This window comes from Podarcis vaucheri (genome assembly GCF_965113315.1).
Source record: "Podarcis vaucheri genome assembly, chromosome: 17".
Taxonomy (NCBI): Eukaryota; Metazoa; Chordata; class Lepidosauria; order Squamata; family Lacertidae; genus Podarcis; species Podarcis vaucheri.
In genome coordinates, this window is record NC_138755.1 from 19,377,601 (window position 1) to 19,396,543 (window position 18,943).

At 44.8% G+C, this 18,943-nt stretch overlaps 1 protein-coding gene across 4 annotated transcripts in view; it reads right to left on the reverse strand.

Annotated features, from left to right (window-relative positions):
* MOB3B (MOB kinase activator 3B) overlaps positions 1–18,943 on the reverse strand; it is a 95,619-nt gene that overhangs the window by 10,893 nt on the left and 65,783 nt on the right. For all 4 annotated transcript variants that reach the window (XM_082205252.1, XM_082205249.1, XM_082205251.1 and 1 more), the window contains exon 3: positions 2,915–3,117. In XM_082205252.1, coding sequence (XP_082061378.1) covers positions 2,956–3,117 — 162 coding nt within the window. In that variant the 3' untranslated portion in view covers positions 2,915–2,955. The remainder of the gene's footprint in view (positions 1–2,914; positions 3,118–18,943) is intronic.

The following is an 18,943-nucleotide window of genomic DNA, read 5'->3' on the forward strand; positions in this document are numbered from 1 at the left end:
AGGGCTGCCTTCAGATGTCTTCTAAATGTCAGATAGTTGTTTATTTACTTGACATCTGATGGGAGGCGTTCCACAAGGTGGGTGCCACCACCGAGAAGGCCCTCTGCCTGGTTCCCTATAACCTCACTTCTTGCAGAGGGGGAACCGCCAGAAGGCCCTTGGAGCTGGACCTCAGTGTCCGGGCAGAACGATGGGGGTGGATGCATCTGTCCTGGATGCTTGAGCTGAGATTCCTGCATTGTGGGGGTTGACTGGATGACCCTGGAGGTCCCTTCCAACTCTACAATTCTGTGATTCACAGTTGGAAGCCAAAGGCACACAGAGCATGCCTGAAGTTTTCTGAAACTCACTGGCCTCAGTAAACTTACTTCTGTTCACTGGGAAGCTCCCTTTGTGAATAGTGCCTCCCCACTTTGTAATTGCTCAACAAGCACTAGGAAATACATAGAGACAACAATCCTGTTCTTTATTTTATTCTCTCTCTCTCCTGTCCTTTTCTAGGAGGGGATGGGAGAGCCTCTTAGAAACAAAAGGGAAAAACCAGGACTAAATGAGTGAGCGACAAGTTAATAATTGAGCAGTATTTAGCATTGCATAAAAAAGATTAACCTTGTCGGGTCAGTTTCACGGGTATGGAGGGACACACTTGGAACAGTTTCGTTGTTAAAAGACTGCCTTGTGCTACGCAAATACTAATATTTTGAGACTTCCCAGCACTTGAGCAACAATGTGCTTCTCTCATGAAATGGCTTGCCTCAGAGGATGAGGTCTGGTGGGTGTTTAGACTTGAATATACCTCTCCCCCCCCCCAAATGCCCCCTGAACCTTGAGATAAAGTTTCAAAGTACGCGTTGGGTACATAAACTTGGGTGTACATTCTCAGGCCCTTTGCAACCACGTGTAGATTTCCACATAGCTAGAAGTTCCAACAAACAGGTGATGTAGTCGTTTGTTTACTTTATATTCTTAATCAAATATAAAAAGTTAGCTGCTTGGTAGCGTCTTGCTTTGGCAAGGAAAAACCAGAATCTGCTTTCGAAACACTCCTTGCTCTTTATTATGAATGATTTTTCTTCCTCCCCCGAAATGCAGCTCCATTACATTAATTAAACTTAGCAAAGCAATCAACTACAACCTGTAGATTGTGAAATTGTAGCTGGATTCGGTTAAAAGCCAACACACTGCCGTGCGCTCACAGGGGGGAAATTATTCATGCCGTACTTAAGCAATATGATGTGCAAGCTTTCTTACACAGATGGATTGGAGGGGTGGAGAGACAAACAGGACCCTTCTGGGTTGAATGAAAAATCGATCTTGATACTCCCAGCAGGATCAATCCAATTCTGGAAAGACTTACAAGTCCCAGGGGAACTGAAATTACATCCGAGGCATGGGTCAGTGCCATGACTTCCCTTCACAACAAAATACACCAAGGAAACTGACAGAAAACTGGTAGGGCTGGTAGAAAACTGGTAGGGCTCTATTGGCCCAGGAGATCTGCAGGATAACATAATCTGGAAAGCCAACAAAAAACAGATCTTTGGTTTCTTCATTTTGCCCTGGAACTGCAGAACTGAAGAGAGACTCATTCTCACTTCTGCCACCAGTGAGAAATCAAGGTCCATGTTGAGTGGAAGACTGGCCTGACCAAAATCCTTGACCAAGGAAGGAGCAGCTGCCCCTGCTGGCTTTGCATTTCCCTCCGCGACTTTTAAATACCGTATTTTTCGCTCTATAACACGCACCTGACCATAACACGCACATCGTTTTTAGAGGAGGAAAACAAGGGAAAAAATATTCTGAACGAAACAGTGGATGTATCATTTTTGTGCTTCATGCTGTGGCCACAGACATGTGATCTGATGGTGAATTTGGGCTGACCCAATGCAAAGATCCTGAGGATCCATGTGGATCCATGCTTTGTAACCACGTTTTTGCACCATTGCAGCCCCAGACAACAGTGGGTGCGTGATTTGGGGGGGGGCAGGCTGTAGCCATGGACATGCTATGTTCTCTGGTGGTGAATTTGGGGGTGACCCAATGCAAAGATCCTGAGGATCCATGCTTTTTAACCACATTTTTGCACCGTTGCAGCCCCAGGCAACAGTGGGTGCATGATTTGGGGGGGCAGGCTGCAGCCATGGACATGCTATGTTCTCTGGTGGTGAATTTGGGGGTGACCCAATGCAAAGATCCATGTGGATCCATGCTTTTTAACCACATTTTTGCACCATTGCAGCCCCAGGCAACAGTGGGTGCATGATTTTTGGGGGGCAGGCTGTAGCCATGGACATGCTATGTGCTCTGATGGTGAATTTGGGGTGACCCAGTGCAAAAATCCTTAGGATCCATGTGGATCCATGCTTTTTAACCACATTTTAAGTGGGGAGGGAAGGAAAAACACAGAAGGGCTAAGAATGCAGGAGTGGGGTATAACGGGAGGGAGGAAAGGAAGGCAAAAGTTTTCCCCACGCACCCACCCAAGCCAGCCAGCTCTCTCTCTCTCTCTCTCTCTCTCTCTCTCTCTCTCCCACCTGCATGTTTTCAGCAGCACCGGAGCACAGAGAGGAAGGAGCGGAGCACAGAGAGGAAGGAGCGACAGTCTGCTTTTCCCCTCTGCTTGCCTGGAGGGGAGGGGCTTTCCCTGCTCTTTGTTCCGTTTGAGCAAACACAGTAACGAAACAGAGGAGGGTGGGCAGTAAGACCCTGAGGCAGAATGCAGGAAAGCAGCAACTTCCTGTCTCACGGAGCTCCCTTCTCCCTGAAGCGCGGTTTGATTTTTGCCTTATTTTTCGGCTCCAGGGACCACACATTCGCTGCATAACACGCACAGACATTTCCCCTTCCTTTTTAGGAGAAAAAATCTGCGTGTTATAGAGCGAAAAATACGGTAAATAAAACACTAAACACTTACCAAAGGCTCCAGTTCCTTGCGGTCTATGAGGGTGAGCTCCGTCACGAAATAATAAAAGTGCTTGTAACAGGTGTTGACGTGGGCCTCAGCCCCCATGATGATAATGCGGTCAAAGTGGTGGATGTAGACGTGGACAAAGACCCGGAAGAGCCGGCACAAGATCTTCTTGCAGATCTGAAGGAAGTTCTTTGGGAACGGCACACCTGGGAACGGAAAAGGAGAGGAGGTTGAGATCTCCCACCCTGTCATGTTGGTGGTTGTTGTAAGTATAGGGAGGGTGATCCGATGCACGCAGCGAAAAGAGGAAGCTCAACGCTGTGCACAGGGAATAAACAGCCCCTCAACAGTCACTCATAAAATTGCAACACTAAATTATCCCCAGCGACTGAGGGGTACCCAATCAGATTTGTGGCCATCTATACTAACCCACCCAGCAAAAGAGGGATGTCTTGGTTGCCCCCACCACAACCCATGCTCTCCATGAAGGAGAACCTGCTTTGCCAACTGGGCATCCAGAGATCTCCACGAGGTGGCAACTGGACCTGCGCCAGTCGCAAAATGCACCTGGCTAATTTTGAACACTGCTTCTATAACAAAGAGGAGGGTGCTCCTTCAGAAGTAAATCAGCCGCGAAGCACAACCAGTTCTCCAGAACAGCCTACATATATTGATTTGATTTCAGTCTATTTATTTATTAGATTTGTAGAGTGTCCTTCATCATAAGATCTCAGTGTGGTTCACAGAATAAAATACAAGATAAAGACAAGTAAATCAAAACAATTTATATTTGGGTAATTTACCTTTTCCCGCTTATTTGTTTATTGTTATTATTGTTATTTAAATTTGTATACTGCCCACAGATCTCACAACATAATGGCTCCATTCCTCCCATTGTTAAAAATCTACACTGGCAAATAGCCCATATGCACTTAATAATTCCTGGTGCGTCGGTGCAAAATAATAATCATGATTTAAAAAAGACTTAAAAGTGGCTGAAGACGAAGACGAAAACTTATACGATAATCTCCAACAGCGGAGATCAATTTTAACAAAAGCACGCACAGTGGGCAGACAAAGAAGGATAAAGACATTAAATTAGATCACTGAGCTGCTGTCATTATTAGGAGAAGAAAAGATGTTTGGTGGAATTTCTGAGCTAGCAGCTACTTGCTGAAATAGAAGAAAAGAATTTACTCCTGGATGAAGTAACTGGCTGTAGTTCAAGCAGCACTACTGACTCAGCCAAGATCCAGTCTCTGAACAAAGGAGTATGACAGAGAGATTCGGTTAACCGGGAGTTTACAATCGGGGGGGGGGGGAATCCAGCTATATTCCCCCCCACCCCCTTTACAAATTGCCAAGTTATTACACAACAGATTTGCGAGCTTTCCAGCCACGCACTTCAGGCTCCTAAAATATCATCCTCGCAGATGTGGTGGCAGGCCTGGAAAGAACCTGAAGCTGATCTGATTCAACTTCCAGCCCTACGGCTGGAGCGCTCATGCAAGCTGAATCCCATTCACGCTGCCACAATAACTCCTGTACTGAGTTGCGCATGCGTTTGTACAAGTCCGGACCTTTTCTTGGATGGACAACAATCTAGAGCATGGGTAGGCAAACGAAGGCCCAAGGCCTGGATCTGGCCCAATTGCCTTCTAAATCCAGCCCGCCGACGGTCCAGGAATCAGCGTGTTTTTACATGAGTAATTTATATACTGCCCTATACCCAGAGATCTCAGGGCAGTTCACAGAACAAAAGCAAAATATAAAACCACAAAATATATAATCAAAATAAAAACAACAACCCAAGAAAAGCTGATGTTATGAAGTTAGCATAAATTAAGATCTACTTCTAAAGACACCCTGAGGACTCATTACATTATTATTTTTCGGTACGGATTATTATCCTGATCCATCCAACGTTCTTCCGTTATGGAGAAGGACATTTCATTCGCTGTGTGCATTCCGTTTTCTTTACCAAATCACAGAGCACCCTCATCTCTAATGGAGAAATTATATGCCGTCAGCTGTGATAAACACCAGCTCAGGAAAGGACTGTGAAAAGCAGCTCTAATGGCCTTAAAGCACAGAAAACCGCTGTCAACTCGTGGAGCAGTCCTTCATTTGCGCTACCCACATCTCTCTCTCTTGAAAAGCCCCCCCTTTCAAAGCAGATTTTCACAAGGCGATTCGTACAGTATCCCAGTTAACACAGATATATGTTATCCCTTAGGGCCAAGCTTGACATCTGAAGCAGAGCAGCAGATGGACAAATAGCTTGCTTCATTTGTTTCTCAGTACAGTGGTACCCTGGTTCTCAAACAACTTGGAACCCAAACATTGCAAACCTGGAAGCCGGATGTGCTCCGTTTTGAATGTTACGCTTCCAATTTGAGCGCTGCACTTCTTGTTATGTACTAAGCATGGGGAAGAAATGGAGGCAATGAGAGATTTTACTTTCCTGGGCTCCATGATCACTGCAGATGGTGACAGCAGCCATGAAATTAAAAGACGCCTGCTCCTTGAGAGAAAGGCGATGGCAAACCTAGACAGCATCTTAAAGAGCAGAGACATCACCTTGCCAACAAAGGTCCGTATAGTTAAAGCTATGGTTTTCCCAGTAGTGATGTATGGAAGTGAGAGCTGGACCATAAAGAAGGCTGATTGCCAAAGAATTGATGCTTTTGAATTATGGTGCTGGAGGAGACTCTTGAGAGTCCCAGGGACTGCAAGAAGATCAAACCTATCCATTCCTAAGGAAATCAGCCCTGAGTGCTGATGTAGCCTTATGAGGCTTTGCCTGTCCTCACCTTCATTCCTTCAGACAGATCCTGAAGCTGAGGCTCCAATACTTTGGCCACCTCATGAGAAGAGAAGATGTCAGGGAACTGACATCGGAGCTAGAGGCGGAGGGAAGGCTCTCAAATGATGCTGGAGAAGGGCCCAGCAAATCAGCGCAACACCAGGGATAAAGGGGGGCAGATGGGGAATCGGCGAGAGGGCTACAGGACTCTTCACCGGACACGAGCAGGGAGAGCACGGGTCCTCCGCTACCCATGCCCTCCCTGCGCAGAAAAATTCCGCGCAGGGAGAGTAGGAGGAGACTTGGCGTCAAACAACTTTTATGTTGGAAAAGGTTTAAGAAACGCCCAGACGGATTCTGCTAGCGACTGAGGCAGCCACGAAGTGAAGGGCTGTCCAGACAGAAAGGTTTAACCAGGCAACATAGCCAGGAGAGGCGGCAACATACGCATGAGCAACCCATACTCATTACAGCAGACTCCCTGGAAAAGAACCTGATGTTGGGAAGGATGGAGGGCACAAGGAGAAGGGGACGACAGAGGACGAGATAGATGAACGATGTTCTCGAAGCTACCAGCATGAGTTTGACCAAACTGCAGGAGGCAGTGGAAGACAGGAGTGGCTGGTGTGCTCTGGTCCATGGGGTCACGAAGAGCCGGACACGACTAAACGACTAAACAACAACAACAACAAGTCCTCAGGTACAGACACTTACCTAAGGGATCCGATGCATTTTTTTGGTTAGGAGATCAGCAATTTCACATTTGAGTTATTTAAGGACTCTTGGAACCCAGCGATTTGTTTGTTTTTAAAATTGTCCCTATTGCCTCGAACTTGGTCTCATTCCCACTATTTGCCACAGTTCCTCCGATTCCCTTTTTGAGGACATGACAGAGGTCTGTCCTACATTTTCTGAAGCTAAGGTGTTCCAACTTCTCTGCAATTTCCCTTCCCTCTTTTACCGTGCCTTATCAAGAAAGGGGGGTGAGGGGGGGGAGAAAATCATGCAAGCAGAAGCCATTTGAAATTATTTCTAGCTACTCCATAGCACCTGAAAAGCCGCAAGCTAAAACCACAAACATTTTTTAAACCACCCGTGCTATTTTAAAAATAGTCACTTTTCTAGGTGCTGCCTATCCCTGGGCATTCAAAGCACTAATGGATCAGGGTTTGCATATGCACCAACAAGTTTAAGCAGAGATCAGAATTTGGCAGTCAAGGCCATGTACTTTGCATTATAATAAAAGAAAGAAAATGCACCAAACACATTGCCCCAGAATTTGAAAATTTGGAATGACTGAAGGTCAGAGCAATTGCCGGCCTGTAATTCTTTTTTTTTATAGAGTAACTGTGTTCTTCCCTTACATACAGCTGGCTACACAAAGCTCAATGCGCAGGCACATTAAGCTACACAAATATCAATACCGTCGTTGCCCTTCCTCCTAAAAACACAGAAATAGAGAGGGAGGAAGGGAGAAAGGAGTTCAAGAATTAGATGTACAGTGGTAAGGTAAAGGTAAAGGGACCCCTGACCATTAGGTCCAGTTGTGACCGACTCTGGGGTTGTGGCACTCATCTCACTTTATTGGCCAAGGGAGCCGGTGTACAGCTTCCGGGTCATGTGGCCAGCATGACTAAGCTGCTTCTGGAGAACCAGAGCAGCGCACGGAAACGCCGTTTACCTTCCCGCCGGAGTGGTACCTATTTATCTACTTGCACTCTGACGTGCTTTCGAACTGCTAGGTGGGCAGGAGCAGGGACCAAGCAATGGGAGCTCACCCTGTCGCTGGGATTTGAACCTCCGACCTTGTGATCGGCAAGTCCTAGGCTCTGTAGTTTAACCCACAGCGCCACCCGCGTCCCATGTACTGTACACCTTTATGTCCCAGATATGTTTAACACATGCTCTATCCAAAGCCTACCAGGTACAGATAATTTTTGGCCAGCAAAGCAAGAAACATCTTCAAGAGGTGAGGAATGGGGAAACAATCTGTTAAGAAAAAGGAAAGCCTTGTCTCTGATTCTGGGAACTTCTCATACGGTTTTGAAGTCTCAGTAATTGTTTGTATGTTATACTGTTACATTTCAGTGGCTTAACTGGATTTTATTTTATTGGATATTTTCAAATTTGCTTTTCTCGGCTGCAAAGCAGGCCATGTATTGAAAAGGACCTTTGGAACTGCTTTTCTATTCCTGGAATTTTTCCTCCAATACTGCCCAATACTGTTTGACCTGACAGACCAAGGGTACTTTTTTTGGAATCACCCCTCACTTTGAAAATATGGACAAACAGCCCTAAATTGTATTGGCTCAAATGTATTCCTGCAAAGAAAATACCCTCAGCCTGAGTGGTTGCATCCAGTGGAGGCCCATTTAAATTAATGGACCTGATATATGTATATTGTACCCTATATTTTGCATGCCATTGTTACTTGGCCAATATCACAGGACACGTTTACAGATTATGCAACAATGCCTTAATATTGCATGGGATCTTCCCGCACGGTCCGTTTCCTGTACGATAAATGCACATTCTCTGCACACAATTAACACGTTTTCCCTTGAATTAATGTTTTGTTGCAGAGATAGCTGTCAGCAGACTTTATTCTGCAAAGGCAAAGTAAAGACCTGGGCAACCAATCTCTTTCCTGTACATTTATATGCAGAAATGAAGCCCAGTGGAACCAAAACATGGAAGGAAAGCATGTGCTGGGGGGGGGGGGAGAAAAGAAACCCTACTCTGTCATTTCCAAATCTAATTGCAACAGTCTTTTACTGCTGGATAATTACAAACCAAAGGTCTTTAAAGCCTCTGCTTTCAAAAATGTTTGCATTTTTATCTGCCAAAGAGTCATTATTGCTTCCTGACAGTAAAGAGACCAACCTGACGCCCATTTCCTTTAGGCAACTTTGCATTCTCGGGAAAACATAAATGGGTCCCTCAGCCTAAACAGCAAACCAACCAAGATTGTGATTCTGAGCACATTTACTGTGCAATTCAGTTCCTATAGAAGTCCCATGGAAAACAACGCTGCTTTTTTCCTTCCTGGTTCCTGGCCACACAGGTTTCTTTTTGCAAAACCTATTTTTAAAAATGCAACAAATAATTGGGATGCAGCAAATATGTAGGCATTACAGCAAACACAGTAACTCATAAAAGTGGGATTGCATTGAAGCAACAGAACAGCACATTATGAATATCTACATATTTATGGGGTTATTCATATCATGCACTGTGAATGGTTGAAAATCTTTCTGTTTCCTAGCTGGAAGGAATACAATCTGAATACAAAAAATACCAATAACCAGTTTTTTTATTCTGATGAAGAAACCTAGACACCTTTTCAAAGCCTCACAATAGCTTCGCTTGGATCCTGTCTAGACTTTCATTAATTGCACAAAACATACATAAGCTCCCTAAACCATAAAGATGTACTATCACCAACCAATGATGTCCTCTCACTCACACCTGGGGGAATGTTTGAAAGAAAGCCTTTTGCCCCCCAGAAGTGAGGAATAATGATGTTCCTAGTTTGCACCAATTTCACTTCCTTCCTCGCGGGAAGTTTTGGATTAGCGCTGAAGCCACGCCCATTTCTGAACCATGAAACATTGGTGGCATTCTGCCAATCTCACTGACCTGTCTCCTTCACAGATGCCTTGAGGCTGAGCTGCCAAGACATTGCTCCAGCAAGCAGCCCATTTTTGCAAATTAACTCTGTCCCAAGCTGGGCTCTCTGCACATTTACTGTTTTGACACACACCACAATTGCCTCATTACGCAAATCATGTTCAGAATACCACAACCCACACGTAACTGGCTGTGAAGTAACATGACATTATATATAATAAAACGGTAATCGTCATATCAAAAAATTACAAAGCACAGTTTGTTGTGGCAATAACGTATCATATTACTATTAGCCTTCTATATGTTTTTATTGTCGTAAAGTCCAAGGATAATCAAACAAAAAGTGTAACAAACAAATGCGAAGGCAAGTTCATTTGTTACACTTTTAAGACAGGACGATGCAGAAGGAAGATATCAGTATGAAATGGCATTGCCAACAGAAACTGTATGTTGTAATCGCTGGACTTGACAATCTTTGGACTTGACTGTCCTTGGACTTTAAATCAGTAAAAACCCTTACTTAAAAAGCCTGTAATAAATACCCCTCACACTCACAACCCAGAAGTTCTGAAGAAGTGTGCATGCACACTAAAAGCTTATACCCAGAGCAAAATTAATTAGTCTCTATGATGCTACTGAACAATTTTTAAAATTGTTTTACTTATTTTGACTGCGTCAGACCAACACAGCTACCTACCTGAATCTAGAACCCAAAAATTGACATTCACAGATATATATATTTTCAAAAAAAAAAAAAAAAAAATGAGGCAAGGACTTTGGCCAAATGCCGCACTAACACAAAAGTCACAATCGCCAAATTTGGAACTTGCCCTGGAAAGGGATTTCCTTATTTTTTGTATCCCACGAGTTCATTATTTCAGTGAGCTATAAATCCCCCGAGAGAGTGTCACAAAGAATTCTCTAGCCGTCCTCAATTTAGCTGTCAAATCTCCTCCCGTGGGCCATACTGGGAGAGCGTCTAACCTCATCATCCCCATTGCCTGCCTGGTCAAATAAATATTTTAAAATGGCCTTGGCAATCGGTGTAACTCAAACAAGGCTAGAGATACGAGAAGTTCTCTGGTTTTTTGGAAAAATTCAGTACCATCACTGCGTGTGCTACTGCATATCTGAACAATTTTTCAGCAGAAATGTGTGGTCTGACTTCGTGTGTGTCAGAGAAGACAAGATTAACGTTTAATCATTCTTTTTAAAAAAAAATAAAAGGGGGGAGGGGAAGGAAAAGGCTACAATTTTTAAAACAAGGCCTGTGTATTCAGAATCTGAGCTCTGATCTGCATCTGTGAGTCACTGATCTCAATCCACAGAAGCCAAATGGGTCGTTTTATAGGTACCTCTAGTATCCTTAAGATGCGGGTGGCGCTGTGGTCTAAACCACTGAGCCTCTTGGGCTTGCCGATCAGAAGGTCGGTGGTTCGAATCCCTGCAACAAGGTGAGCTCCTGTTGCTCAGTCCCAGCTCCTGCCAACCTAGCAATTCGAAAGCACGTCAAAGTGCAAGTAGATAAATAGGTACCACTGTGGCGGGAAGGTAAACGACGTTTCCGTGAGTTGCTCTGGTTTCGCAAGAAGCAGCTTAGTCCTGCTGGCTACATGACCCGGAAAAACTGTCTGTGGACAAACGTCAGCTCCCTTGGCCAGTAAAGCGAGATGAGCGCCGCAACCCCAGAGTCGTTTGCAACTGGACTTAACTGTCAGGGGTCCTTTACCTTTAGTAGCCTTAAGACCATTTTGCAGCTCGGTGTTTATCCTTGAGATTAGGGGAGGGGAAGTAGCACTTTGCCAGCTAGGTGTTAAACAAGCAAACACATCTGCTACAGCCTGTTGGTAGAATTCAACAGATGGATTTGGGGGATGAGAGTCTTTGAATGCCACCTTATAGTCTATCACACCAAAACATACCACAGTTCCAAATGTTTTGGGCCACAATTATGCTGACTTCCTTTTAGACTTGCTTCACTGCAGAAATTTTCTACCCCTGATGTCTACCGTGTAAGAATAATTGGAATCACAAGACGGTCGCCGACAGCTGCAATGATTTCCTATCAACTTCGCCGAGCCCAGGTGAAATATGTGATTACTATGCATTGATCTCCCAGTGGTCTGTCCGCATTGCAATTTATTTAATTGCTCCCCGCTCCTCCCCCTTTCTTTGCCAATTCTTCTTGGCCCTTATTATGGTAACGCACCATAAAACTTTGACTGGCTATAGGTCAACCTTCAGCATTGCCACGCTTGCAAAACAGCATTGATACTAAAAAAAGACATCACTGTAATCAGACTCTATCGAAAGGATAAGAAAACGGTAGCTAAACCTGGAGAGGATCCAACGCCCTGGCCTTCCTCGACAAAACGGCTGAAACAAATGCAACGGGAGCTCACCTCATTGCAGGGATTCGAACCGCCATCCTTCTGATTGGCAAGTCCTAGGCTCTGTTGTTTAACCCACAGCACCACCCACATCCCCTAGCCCATTTGTAGAAGGAACAAATTGCAAATATCACTTTAGCTAACGAATACTGCTGTTGCATTATGCAAATATATGCTTTTTTCCTATCAAAGGAGCAGTCAACTCAATCCATAAAGCGTGAGACTCTTAATCTCAGGGTCGAGAGTTCCAGCCCCCCGTTGGGCAAAGCATCTGTTGGCATCTGTCTGTCTTGGGAGGAGTGCGCCTGCATTGGGGGGGTTGGACTAGATGCCCCTCATGGTCCCTTCCAACTATACAATTCTATGACTTGAACATAAGAGAACTTCCACAGACTAAGTCATGCATATTATTTGTCCAGTTATGGCTACCCAATACTTTTAACCAGAAATAAAAATATATGCTCCACCACTGAGATAGGGTCACTTCCCTGTAGTGGAAGGAGCTTAAGGTAAGTTAAAGCAATGTATGGAAGATAATAATAATAATAATAATAATAATAATAATAATAGGTGATCATTAGATATGAAAACTGTGCAAGAAAGTCTCATCAAGGACTTCCAATTCCACCCAGTGAACAATTAATGGTAGAGAGAGTGAGAGACCTAAACCCAAGGGCAGAGTTGTCATACATCTGGAATTAAATGTCTGGGAAAATGGCAAACCATGTCAGAAGTGTGGATTTTGGGGGATTTACTTTAAAATAGCTCAAAAACTACTACTTCTTCTTCCTTTCTTTTTTTCAGATTTTGCAATAATAAAAAAAAGCTCAACAACTTTGCCCTAAAATGCCCAACAATTTTTGCGTCCGGACGTTCACTCTTTGAAATATGGCAACCCTACCCAAGAGTAGAGCGCGCTAAGCCATCACACGACTCAAAGTAAAGCTAAACGTTGTCTTTATAAATTGTGAACTCCACTGCCCTGAGGAGGAACCGCAGTACAGGACAAAAATGTTTGTAGTCTCTTTGGATAAAACAACAGGTAGAAATGAATGACTGAACCAATATGTAGATAGGTGGAAGTCAACTCTCTGCCCATGAAAAGGTGAGCAATGCCAGTAGCATCTGCTGCCAGGACCTGAAGTTCTCTTAAACAGCTTACTGAATACAACGCAGGAAGTGTTCTGAATCATAGCGTTGGAAGGAATCGCAAGGGTCACATAGTCCAACCCCTGCAATCTCGGCAGGAATTACCTGGGAGGAATTAAATCATTGCCAGGATTGCAAATAAATATTCACATAAAACTATAATTGCCTAGAACAGCATGTATCTGTGGGCGAATGTTATTCGGAGCGTGAGCACTCCGTACTGTGTTCTCTCTTCTTATAGTCAAGGTGATCCTTGACACCAACTTTAAACGACTGTCACGGTCTGGTTCACGGGCGATCGAAGTCCCAGCTGGGGACGTCGGGACCGGGGGCAAGATGGCAGGGTGGGAGCAGGAATGGGAATGCAGAAGCCAGGAGTCAAGGAGCCAAGGGTGTGAGGATCAGAAAGCAAGGAGTCACGAAGTCAGGGGTCCAAGGATCAAGAAGCAAGGAGTCACAAAGTCTGGGGTCTGAGGCATAACTGTCAACTTTCAAATTTGAAAATAAGGGACCAGCAGCCTCGAAAATAAGGGACCAGCAGCCTCACCTGTCCCAGGGACAGTCTACAGGATATCTAACAATCCGGGATAGCAGCGGGAAGCAGCAGGAAACGGTGCTGGAATATGGGGATTTCCTGCAAAAAAAGGGAAGATTGACAGCTATGGTCTGAGGATCAGGAAGCAAGGAGTCACGAAGTCAGGTGTCCGAGGATCAAGAAGCAAGAAACCAAACGCAGCAAGGCAGGGAACGTGTTGCTGTGGCAAAGAGCCGAAGGGAAAATGCTGACCTTATATCCCTCCCCGGCTCCTGCCACCAGGTGCTGTGAGTTACCAATCGGCCTCACCTGTGCAGCCGCGCATTGCCTCTTCAGAACAAACATAGGAAGTCCCCAGTCCTGCAAAGTCCTATTGGTCACAGGGCCTGGCTCCTGCACGCACTCCTGACAACGACATCCTTGGGAAAAGGGCTGCTAATTGTAATCTTGCTAGAGTTGGAAGACAATTAGAAGTGAACAGATGATTCTTGGGGATGCTGGAAAAACCCTGCCCTGTAGCTTCAGCAGAAGGAATGCAAGTATGACATTATGTGCCCAAAGAGGTAATTAATTAAGTACTTGGATTTCAACTAGCTCATTTTAGCTAGTTGAACTGAAGTTCTGCGCTTTATATTTCCTCTTGAGAGAGCTTGGAAGATTTATTTCTGCTTCACAAAATTGGCTGAAGTGAAGATGATTACCCCTCTCTATTTCTTTATGTATTAATAAAAGTATTTCTATACTGACCAATCACAAAATGCATCACACTATAAAACATCGTGGTTTTTTAAAAAACAAGCAAATAGATAAGCCAGGCATCCCCAAACTCGGCCCTCCAGCTGTTTTGGGACTACAACTCCCATGGTCCCTAGCTAACAGTACCAGTGATCAGGGATGATGGGAATTGTAGTCCCAAAACAGCTGGCGGGCAGAGTTTGGGGATGCCTGAGATAAACTATGCCTTATGCGGAATGGTTGAAGGAGCTGGGCATGTTTAGCCTGGAAAAGAGGAGAGTGAGCCGAGATATGCTAGGCATCTTCAAATATCTGTCACACAGAAAAGGGAGCAAGCTTGTTTTCTCCCGCTCCGGAGGGCAGAACTCGAACCCATGGCTTCAAGTTACAAGAAAGGAGATTCTGACTAAACATACCGAAGAACTTTCTGACAGTAAGGGCTGTTTGACAGTGGAACGGTCTCTCTCGGGAGGTTGTGGACTCTCCTTCCTGAGAAGTTTTTAAGCAGAGATTGGATGGCCATCTGTCATGGATGCTTTAGCTGAGATTCCTGCATCGCAGGGGACCGGAGTAGACCAGGGTTTCCCAAACTTAGAGGTCTCCAGCTGTTTTTGGACTGCAACTCCCATCAGCCCTAGCCAGCAGGACCCATGGTCAGGGCTGAATTGTTAAAACCAAAGTTAAAACAATAACCATCTAATTGTGTTCACAGTCAGTATGAGAAGAAGCAATGGTCTCTAAGGGAAGAAACAGAACCAAGAATGTACAGAGTACAGACACGGGAAAATAACCTAAAAGACACCTCAAACACACAAAATAGCTGTGTTTCAGCATAGAGAAAACCAAATTCATAAACCGACTCAGCTTCAAGGAACATTTGTTCATCTTTATCAACTGACTGTCAATGTAATTTGTGCTCTTACCTCTGCTGCCTCCCCGCCTCCCATCCCATAAATATTTATTCCAATATCTAATGTTCTCATCAATAAATCAACACTCTTCGGCTGCAATCCGAAAACACGCTCAGCCGTGAGTAAGCTGCATTGAAGGCCACGGAATTTACTTTCGAGTAAACGTGAATAGGTTTGCGCTGGTAGTGAGACAGCACAAGAAACTGCCAAGCGATCAGAAAACAATACAACCAAGCAATTAGGCACCCTGTTCTAAATTGCTTCTTCTTTTCACAATACAGTAAAAGAAGCAAACTAATATGCAAGAAATAAACAAAGGAAGTAAAGAATGAACAGGAAAAAAAGGGACTACAAGATCCTCCCTCATCAGTATATCTTAACTTTCTAAATGTCAACTTTTTGATAAGCCCTTGCTCAAATCCTCAAGGTTATTATCACACTGGTCACTTTTTGCTTGGAAACTTAAAAAGAATCTTCTTCTCCTTCTTCAACACACATACACACGCAGGATCTGCCTATATAAAAAGAATGGAAGGAGGTTGACAACGTGTGTATTAACTGCTGAGTTCTCATAATCACAGGGCAAGCTGGCATCCAGTCCGGCAGATGACAGAAAAGATAACAAGTAAACCTTTCATTTCCACATTCTAAAAGAAGATTCCCACCCATTTCCTACCCATCCTGGTTTTTCACAAATGCACCATCATTTCGTTTTAATGTTTCCAGCTCACGTGCGTATGACAGTAACAGCTGCTGCTTCAAAGCGAGAAGCCAGATCAGTATCTGAGCAATGCCATTGCCAAAATTACTAGTAAATATAGGGTTCATTCAAATAACCGATTGCTGGTTGTCAGATTTTTTAACACGGGTGCCTTTCTCTTGGATGTAGAGAAAGCAATTAAAACATCATAATCTCTCCCCCACCCCAAACACCACACACACACACTCTAACAGACTTTAAGACAAGTAGTAACTTGCAAAAAGGAAAAAAGCTGGGTACCAACTCATGGCAGACATTTCCCTTTATACCTCTGGCATGATCTAAAACAAACATTTGGGAAGGTGATCAAGCTGTTTTTAGACTGCATCAGACGACAGGGAGGAGTTGCATGTCTGAACATTCTCTCCTGGGAAAACAGGCTTCACAATACACAGAAAACAATAAGGGAGGCCAATGTGAGAGCCTTTCTGTCTAATATCTAGTTTTCTATATGCAGTGGGTTATGAGACTTTCTGAAAATTTCTATGTAGAGTTTATCTGCATGGATCTCCCCTCACCCCAAATTCCCATCTTTCTGCTTTGGCTGCCCTGACATGGTAGTTCATTCTGTTTCCACAAATTTCCCTTAATTGTTAAGTGCATATATCTAAGCTTTCACGTGACGCAATAGTGGAAGCTCAGGGCTCATTTCTGTGGTACTTGCTTCCGGTGGGGAAATTCGCTTGCAAACAATATGGAAATGGGTGCTAAACTTGTACAATATTCCACTATACAGTGGTACCTTTGTTTTTGAACATAATCAGCTCCGGAAGTCCGTTCAAGTTCTGAAACATTCGAAAACTGAAAGCCTCAAAACGCAAGCCTGAATACGCAAAACTCAAAATGGAAGCCGTGTTTCTTGTTCGACTTCCGAAGCGCGTTCGAAAACTGAGGCACTTACTTCTGGGTTTTCAGTGTATGAGTTCTGAAACATTTGACTACAGAGGCGTTCAAAAACCGAGGTACCACTGGTTCCAAAACGTGGCTTTTATTAGTTCAGGGGTTGCAAATGGACTACTAGGTCATCTGTTCCATTTTCCAACTTCCCAAAGCAAATTTCAGCACCATCCCTCTCGCTTTAACCACAGATAAATGTTGTGTCAGCAGCAATATTGGCGTTTAGCAGGAAGGCAGACAAAAACCACAGGTTCCAAGGGTCACATTTTAACCGCAGTTTTGACTCATGTGCTTGCAACAGGTCCAGCTCTCTTTGTTTACAAAACACAGCCTTGGAGATCTCAGATCCAAATCACTGCCCAGCAACAGGATCCAGCGTGGCAGGGGAACACGAATTCCTATCATCTCTCATCATTGGCAAACCTGCCTGGAGCTGATGGGATCAACACCTGCAGGGCCACCCAGTCAAAAACCCGCAAAAATGCACGCAATACTGTTTCTACCTCCTGCTCAGCTCCTGTTTGCATCAGCTTAGGGCTTGTTCACTTGTTGCGTGCCGAGAAAGCATGGGTTCAAGTGGTTTCCCACTTGCCCCACACTTTTTAGGTACGGGTCCAAGCGGGCTTGCCTTTGCCCTGCCCCTTTTCCCTGGAAAAAAACGGCTTAAGATAAATATTGGAACAAGCAAACATCTGCAGAGAACCCAGTTGCCATTCGCTCCGATTTGGCGCCAAACTACAGGCTTTGCCCGGGGGAAAGCAGTGGGGCAAATGGAAATGTAGATCTGCCCTTATCCTGCCCCACATTAAACATGCTCACATTTCACTGGATGCAAGGAATGGACACCCTTCCCTCCCTTTCTGAACGAAGAGCTTCTCACTTCAAGCAAACATGTCAGTGGCATGCATTGATTTGGATGAAGGAGGTGTCCACATAGTTTGGTGGCATTGTCTCCTTTTTCAGATGCGGCAGCCATTTGTGGCAGGCGCCTGTGACACAAGCTTGGGCGACCCCTGCACTCTCCTCGTTTCAAGGGATCCCCGATCTGGGGGGGGGGGGAGGAGGGGAGAACTACCATTATCGGGACGGCAAAGCATTCAAGCTCCAAGCAGTCACTGCAGGGGCCAAGTTCCCTGTCCAAGACCCCCAATATCTAACATTTGTTGCCAACGCAAGGCTGCTTGGGGGTCTGCACACAACCCACTCCCGTTTTAAGAGTTCCTTTAAAAAGCTCATATAACCCTGTCAAAACACTGTGACATTAAGAGGTTGCTACCCAGACGGGATTGATGCTAATCTTCTTAAGTTGCCTGGAGTTGCGACCAGCGATGACGGAGGAAGCCTAATGAAGCTCAGAGCTCAAAACAATGCATCAGTATTAGCAATTCAGAGGAGCGGCCAAATGCCATGCCTTGATGAGGTCAAACTGCACAGAAATCACTAACAAAATAGCTGCAATTTAGACAGAGCTTCCAGTCGTCGTCTTTTCAAGCTGATTATCATGCCAAGACTGGTTTCATGATAAAATATTCAGCTGATACAGTCTTATGAAACAGCTACAGGGTTTTTTTGCTTTGTTTTTTGGTGGTTGTTTTTAAATGTATTTAGCTTTAAAGCTTTCCTTTAAAAGCCACTCTGGGCGGCTCTACACTTTCAAGCTGTGCCCCTGAAGGACCAGCTGTGCAGCCTTGGGAGTCATTTTGAACTCAAAGATGTCCATGATGGTCAATTCTGTGTCCAGGGCAGCTGTCTACCAGCTCCATCTGGTACGTAGGCTGAGCCCCTACCTGCCTGCGCACTGTCTTGCCAGAGTGGTGCATGCTCTGGTTATCTCCTGCTCTACGTGGGGCTACCTTTGAAGGTGACCCGAAAACTACAACTAATCCAGAATGCAGCAGCTAGACTGGTGACTGGGAGTGGCCGCCAAGACCACATAACACCGGTCCTGAAAGACCTACATTGGCTCCCAGTACGTTTCCAAGCACAATTCAAAGTGTTGGTGCTGATCTTTAAAGCCCTAAATGGCTTGGCCCAGTATACCTGAAGGAGCGTCTCCACCCCCATCGTTCAGCCCAGACACTGAGGTCCTCCTACAGGGATCTTCTGGTGGTTCCCTCACTGTGAGAAGCCAAGTTACAGGGAACCAGGCAGAGGGCCTTCTCAGTAGTGGCACCCTCCCTGTGGAACACCCTCCCTTCGGATGTCAAGGAAAAAAACAA